Source organism: Ranitomeya variabilis, chromosome 3 (assembly GCF_051348905.1).
Source record: "Ranitomeya variabilis isolate aRanVar5 chromosome 3, aRanVar5.hap1, whole genome shotgun sequence".
Lineage (NCBI taxonomy): Eukaryota > Metazoa > Chordata > Amphibia > Anura > Dendrobatidae > Ranitomeya > Ranitomeya variabilis.
In genome coordinates, this window is record NC_135234.1 from 20,783,404 (window position 1) to 20,791,213 (window position 7,810).

The 7,810-nt window shown below is 46.0% G+C and overlaps 1 protein-coding gene across 1 annotated transcript in view; it reads right to left on the reverse strand.

The window, feature by feature from the left end:
* The window catches only part of ARHGAP31 (Rho GTPase activating protein 31), a 189,270-nt gene extending 185,997 nt beyond the window's left edge, over nt 1-3,273 (reverse strand). The window contains exon 1 of the mRNA XM_077293721.1: nt 2,684-3,273. Coding sequence (XP_077149836.1) covers nt 2,684-2,774 — 91 coding nt within the window. The 5' untranslated portion in view covers nt 2,775-3,273. The remainder of the gene's footprint in view (nt 1-2,683) is intronic.
* Nucleotides 3,274-7,810: the final 4,537 nt, after the last annotated feature.

The following is a 7,810-nucleotide window of genomic DNA, read 5'->3' on the forward strand; positions in this document are numbered from 1 at the left end:
CAATGAAGCCTCAGTGAATCCACAGTTTTCATTCACACAGTAAAGTGTTCTATCAATAAATGGTAAGATCTAGATTGATGTGTCCGGCTTTATAGCATTTATACTTCATCTCATTAATAATATATGAAAAAATTCTCACTGGAAGCTTCAATATCCAGTAGCCAAAAACTGGGTGAAGGCAGCCATCAATGAGAACTTGTGACATTTTCTAAGGCTTCGTTCCCACAATGAGTTTTTTGGATGTTGCAGATTTTCTGCATCCATTAAGTAAGAGAAGTTATTTGCATTTTTTCAAAAATATGTGCCACCAAAAACTCATCGTTGACATGTATAGTCTCAGCATTTCCTCACCATCTGCAAGATCTCTGCTTGCTGTCAGTGAACGTGAGCATTGCCATTTCTATTCACAGGCTAAAAAAAGCCATGAGGATCGTGTCCACGTGACATGGGTGAAACAAAGTAGAAAGTTGTAGAACTTTAGGGGTGTAAAGATTTGATCAGCCCCAAAATGAGAGAAAAGTGGGAGCTGGAATGTGAATGATCATTTGTACAACTCCTCTTTATGGGCCACATTTTAACACATAGAGCCCTAAGATCGGGGCGGAGGAGGACACAGGTATTTAGGAGGACAGGACCATCTCTATTCGACAGCACAGTCCCCATTGCTCTGTCACAGCCACGTATGAGCAGCGCAGACGCACACACTGTAATTATCAATCGCATACAATTACCAGAGCTGTAATTATCGTCTATCGGAAAACATCGGCCCTTAAGGGGGAAGAACAGGACACAGGATCCCAATGAAGAGACTTTGCCAGGTGATGGAAATTGTCATACTGTCACTTTAAGAATTAACGATATGGTAAGAAAACAAACAGACATGACATCAAAATGAGGAAATCTGAACCCACCAGAGTGAGCAAATACTGTGATGTCAGGTCTCCTCCAATGCCTACCCCATGACTCCCAGCAGCACAGAGAGTGTAAGCGTGACACACACCATGATGACTGATCGTCTCGCTTGTGTCATTTCTTTTTAATCCATACAGGATGTTAATAGAATGACTCTTCAGGGCAAGTACAAGGAGTAACATTCGTATTAACCCTTTTTAGCCAATTTGCGATGTGATTATCCAGACGATCGTGAACGATTCATACAAAAGGAAATGAAGAAATGTCATTGAAATGTACACACAGATATTAGAAAGCAATGGCGTAACTTCAAGCTCTTGAGGCGCAATGCAAAATCTCCAATAATACTTTCTAAGTTTTTATTTTTGTTTTGTTTAATAGTGGTCTTCTCACTTGGGCCAAAGGAACATGTTGTGCCCCCTTAGACTCCAGGGCACAAGTGCAACTGCTCCCCCCATAGTCACGCCTTTATAATGGAGCAATATTGATAACAGACAAAAGCTTAAAGGCAGTTGCTTTGCGTTAATGGATACTGGCCACTTATGAAGATGCCTTATCAAATAAAAGTGCACCCCACCAACACAACCCAAGCATTGCGACCCCAGATTAGGCTGAATAATCGAATTATCCCTGTCCTGCTTTATAAAGTGCAAGTCCGTGCAACGAGGGGTTAATCGCAATCTTTTCATTAACCATTTCTTTGCTAGGTCAGTCGTTCCTACAAATTGAAAATGCCTTTAAGGCAATGAACTTTTAGTAAATTTTTGAGCTGCAGATTTTCTGCACCCATTATGTAAAATAGGTTACTTGCATTTTTTTTAAAATACGCAGCATAAGAAAAAGTCACCAAAAGCTCATGGTGGGAACATAGCCTTCAGGCCAGGGATACACTGCAATATTATGTAGCGCTACTGATTGATTTTAACTATTAAGTGGCGGCTGCAGCCCTCCCTGTTACGTACAATTTAGTGTATTGCTTTGGAATACGGCTTTAGCTAAATAGTTAAAAATCAAATCAGTAGCGCTACAAAAAGTCGCAGTGTAGCCAGGGCCACAGTATGACATCATACAAAATTTACGAAATTCTTAATATATTGGACATAATAGGTTAAAAATATAAAAGTAATGCTGGGAGTGGAAATTCAAGACCCAAGAGGATGATCCCTGACACACTATTATACATAGGTCATGCACCATCCTAGCAGTCAATGAGTTAACTCTAGGGTTATAAAACTGCAAGTTACCCCTTTCCCCATGGATACTTAGAAGTCTATAAACTATGCAGCTTCCTGGCAGTCAGCGAGTTAATGCCACCTCCATCTGTATAATGCCATCTATTCACTTGATATGGAGCTCCCTGGCAGGCAGTGGGTTAATCCAAGCCCTTCCTATATATTGCCTTTACAGTGTATAGTTAGGACTCACGGGGTATGCTCCTTCTTCACCCCTTCCCTACCAGGGACCTTTCCCAGCATTGATTCTGATTCCTGGCAGTGAAAGTGTTAACCTCCCCTGTCCCTCTCCCCTCCAGGTGCTGTCACCTCCGCCTGCGGCGCGCACAGGGTTAACGTTCTATTGATACATTTTGTGGAACTTGTAACAGTTTCTCCTTTTTTTTTTTTCCGGCCGTTAATTCAAATCAGATGTCCATTAACCCCTCCGTGCCAACGCCTCGCAGTTGCATCATTCCCAGGATCCAGTAACTATCATGCAGTGATACAGAGGAGGGTGCCCACCCTTAGGTGGGCAGCCAGGAGGAGGGGGCACTTACCATCCTGCCCAGAGGTCTCCAGGTGCTCAGCCAGGTCACATCCAAAGGCTCCTTTCCTTTTGATCTTCGTCTTGGCTCCCTTGTTCTTCATGAGTTGGTCCAGAGAGGAGCCCCCCTACCCCTCCCAGTGCAAACCAAAGTAATGTCTAGATAAAGCAGCAATGAGAGGGGTGAGGGAGCCCAGGGGGAGCTCAGCCGGCCAACATTAGGGATGTCCCAGCTCCTTCCAAGTCACTCCATGAAGATCCCAGCAGCTCTGGACAGGAGATCAGCTGTCACCCCAGGGTGGGGAGGAGGAGGAGGAGGGATGGACACTGGAGATCTACAGGCTGAGATTGGGATGGACAGAGGGATCACATCCTGGGAGGCGAAGCAGCTGGGTGGTGGCACCTTGGCATCTGGCTCCAGGGCACAGTGGCCACCTCTGCAGGACTGTCCCAGGGTAAATCAGCAGAAAGTCACAGGAGCTTGCACTCCAAGGTGCACCATGACCAGTCCCACAGGCTGTAAATGACTCTTTTTGACCTATCTGTCTTTTTTTTCCTTCTTCCTCCTTTTCTTACAAATCACTGGGTTATCCAGCTCAGGAAATGCTGTTAAGGAAATGAGGAAGGAGAAGGGGGGGGTTGCTTGTTTTTTTGGCAGTGTGTGTGAGGGGTGGGGGGATGTGGTGGTATGACAGGGGGGGAGGGAGGGAGAGTAGTCCTGACATGCACCACCAGATAACGGGACAGCAAGGATTGTGCTTGAAGGAAATTTGCTACCCAGCTCCCAACTCCAGCAACTTCCTCCCAGCCCAGAACTTGTCAGGAGAAGGGCCATCCCAGCAGAGGAGGCGCTGCAGGGTCCTCGACACTGACATGGGTTATTGGGGAGCTGTCACTTTAAGGTGTTGCGCCTGCACTCCGGTCGCATGATGGCAAAAACAAAAACAATCATGCGACTATTTTAAAGCCAAATTGCAATCAAGGCGCATACAACTTGTGCTCAAACCTATAGGTGCAACCGGAACCAAAAACTCAAAAGGGTTGGGGATTTCTTGACGCTCGTGCCGCGATGGGTCGTGATTCATATCACAACTCCATTTACAAACGTGATCACTGATAACGCAACTGTCGAGAGATAAAGCCAAAAATTACATTTTTGACTAAATAGATTTCAAAGTATGTTGCATGCGAAATCAGAGCTGTAAAATAGTCAGAAAGTCGCAGAATATATTGCAAATGTTTAGGTTGTGCGACAAGTGTTGTCTTAGTCTTAGGGCTGCATTCACACTTCCATAAAAGTCTTCTGTGACGGCTCAAGGACCCATAGACACATCCGTTATAAATACAGATCCATGTGCCCTATCCGTGAGAATCAGACGTATCGTAATCCACTCTGCCATTAAAGTCTATGGGGACCTCCTCTCTGTACCGGTCTGTCATTGTAAATTTGTTTACTGTAAACGATATCTATAACCCTGTACGTAAGCCCATGGAATTAATGGTGCTAGATAAATAAATAATAAATAACGATAAAATCAAAGACAACTATTTCATTTCCATTTTCAATCTGTTTCATCCTTTTTCAACCGATACATTGCAAAGATGGATAAAAAAAGAGTTCGGTCTAACTCCAACTTGTAAAAAAAAGATGAGAAAAAAAAACAGACGCAACACGGAGATTAAACGGAAGTAAAACAGATGATACATGAGAGAAAAATGGTCAGTTCTTGATGTACGTGGAAACAGACATGTGAATGTCGCTTTAGATTTATCTTATTGCTTCCAACATTTGCAGAAATGGTGACAGTTGGGGTGGAGGCTTCTTATAGAAGTAAAAAAAAAAATACTCAAACTCTGAAGCCAAGAAACTGACACTTATCAAACTTTAAGATGCTGATCAAAACCACTGATGGAACTCGGACAGTTTTTTTGCGTATGAGAAAGATCACGTACCTGCGAAGGCTAAAAATTACAAATGGTTCAAGGTGGCAACTTACATTTTCGGATGGTAAAATCATGTACGATGCACAACCTGCAAGCAGAATCCAGCCGCTCAGGATTATCTAGCAACAGTCACAACACGACCACATAACTGTGAGATTGCAATCTTCAGGTCGCGTTACCAACGTCGCCAGGTGGCCGTAGCCTTAGGCTAATCTCATGTCGCCTTAGTCATTGGACGCGGTATTAACCACAAGTATCGTCATCTCGGCTGCCAGTGGTCACAAATGTGCAGAACTTTGTACCCAAAAATATCGTAAAGATTTTGGGAACCTGCAGAAGTTGTTTAGTCGCACCCCTTTAACGCAACTTTAAAAAAAAAAAAAAAACATCTATGAATAACCCTTTAATGACCGGGCTGTGTCAGCCAGTTTATAAACTAAAGAACGCCTAATGATGAGCAGGAGATCAATCATGTAACTGCTAGTAGTAATGTAGAAAACAGCCCTGCCACTCCCAGCATTATATACACTGCCATCATCTGGCCTTCTATGTATATGAGTTTCCCTCAGCACTGAAGTTGGTGGTGCAGGTGTTGCGCTGACTGGATGAGGAGGCGGTGGAGGAAGCGGAGTAGGAGGAAGAGGCAATCTAGAAATCAGAGAAATGTCCAGCAATCCTCGGTGGTGGTAGGACATGAGCTAGAAGGCCTTCTGCCTCTGCCCCAGCCGCACACTGTAGAAAGACGCAGCAGTTGGCCCCTGAGTTCCATCATCAGAGATGTGCTGCAGTGATCCGCACAGCGTGTGCCCTAACCCTCCAGCGTACCCATCCTCCAACATAACAAGTTGGGCATCACTGCACTCAGTCTCTTTTACTGCTGGGGCAGGGCCAGGTGGATGGGCCACGGAACCACTGCCAGAGAAGTCAGCAAAAAGCAGAGGTGACTGCTGCATGACTTGGGGCTCAGATTGCTTGACTGACTTGCAAGTGGGTGAGGTGGAAGCCATATGACCATGGTCCTCAGGTGCCAACTCTGTGATTTCAGCAACGGTCCAGATGGATGATAATATGAAGAAATTGTAGGCATTCTAAGCCATACAGTCTAAAACTGCCTCTACCTGTTCACCATCGTCACCAGGCTGTTAGGGTACTCTATATTAGGCTGTTAGGTCAGTCTGAACCAGGCTGTTAGGGCACTCTGTACAGGTTGTTAGGGCACTATGCACCAGGCTGTTAGGGCGCTGTGAACCAGGTTGTTACGGCACTGTGAACCAGGCTGTTAGGGCACTGTGAACCAGGCTGTTAGGGCGCTGTGAACCAGGCTGTTACGGCACTGTGAACCAGGCTGTCAGGGCACTCTGTACAGGTTGTTAGGGCACTATGCACCAGGCTGTTAGGGCACTATGCACCAGGCTGTTAGGGCACTCTGTACAGGTTGTTAGGGCACTATGCACCAGGCTGTTAGGGCACTCTACACCAGCTGTTATCGCACTCTGCACCAGGCTGTTAGAGCACTCTGCACCAGGCTGTTAGGGCACTGTGAACCAGGCTGTTAGGGCACTGTGAACCAGGCTGTTAGGGCACTGTGAACCAGGCTGTTCGGTCACTCTACACCAGGCTGTTAGGGCACTGTGAACCAGGCTGTTAGGGCACTGTGAACCAGGCTGTTCGGTCACTCTACACCAGGCTGTTAGAGCACTCTGCACAGGTTGTTAGGGCACTCTGCACCGGGCTGTTAGAACAATGTGCACCAGGCATGAATGCTGAATACTTAGCATGGTTGTTATGGGTCTGAAAGTTCCTACAGCCAAAAAGCATGTTGATTGGCTGTGGTGAAGCCTTTCACAAACTTTTTTCGGCACTGTGTTCAGACTTCGGCACCGGACATTAGGTTCCTGGTACAAACTACAAAATTTACAATTTGGGTTCGCTCAATCCTACTCATGTGTTTGGCTCAAAACATCCTACCCCTTTAAGGATTAGCACCCCTTTAACAGTGGGTGGAAAGTTCAGGTCATTTGCCTGTGGACACATGAACGCTCAGGGGCTGGCTTCATATTCACTTTAGATTCATTTCCCTGCTCACCAGGGTATTTGGCTGCAGTAGAAAGGGATGCAAATCTGAAATATTGCGCACAGCTGCCGCTCCTATCTCCACACGTGTCACCGTCACTGCGCCACACCAACCCCTCACACCCTGGGCACCCGCGCCTGCTGGTCAGTGCTATCATAAAAACTTCATTTAACTCTTGGCATACTTTCTGCCTGTGACACTATATATGATCTATAGGGGCCCTCTTTGCCTGGAGCACTATTGACAGTCTCACTCTGGGGTACTGTGTGCATGGTGTTCCTTTGCCCTGGGATACTGTGTGCATGGTGTTCCTTTGCCCTGGGATACTGTGTGCATGGTGTTCCTTTGCCCTGGGGCACTGTTAATAAGTCACTTTCTGCAGGGGGCACTGTTAATAGAGACAGTTTCACCCTGGCATACTCAGTGCATGATGCCCTTCTTCTTAGGGCACTGTACATAGGACACTTTCTTAATGGGGTACTATTTATGAGCGCTAGTATCTATTGTCTGTGGGGGGCACTATTTGCCTGTGGCGCTGTTGACAGACAGCCTGACCCTGGGGTACTGTGTGCATGGTGCTCCTTTGCACTGCAACACTGTTAATAGGTATTTTCCTGCAGGGGGCACTGTTATCAGAGCTAGTTTAACCCTGTGTTACTTAGTCCATGGTGCCTTTCTTTTTGGGTCACTGTACATAGGACACTTTCTATATGGGGTACTATTTATGAGAGCTAGTATCCATTGTCTATGGGGTGTGAGGCAGTGGCAGGTATTATATGTGAGGGTCGCCATGTATCTCCAAGGATGCACATAGAAGAGTATTAAACCCGCTGGAGTGCATTGTAGTCACAGGCATAGCTGTGGCTGCAGTGCAAAATAAAAGTAAGTGTGGACCTGGTCAAGTTATTTAACCAAGGCAATGTTTAGGAAAACCCGTTAAGGGCATTAATTTTTGGCGTGAAGTACAGAATGGTAGTGGGGCGGTTCACTCCCTCCAGGCCGGATTTTACAAGTGGCCCATGGCCACAGATTCCATTTAAAAACCCGGCAGTAAAGGGTTTGGGTGTGTCAGTGTTTGTTTCTAAGTGACAGAGCAGGTGGCTCTGCAGCATCCAGCCTGTG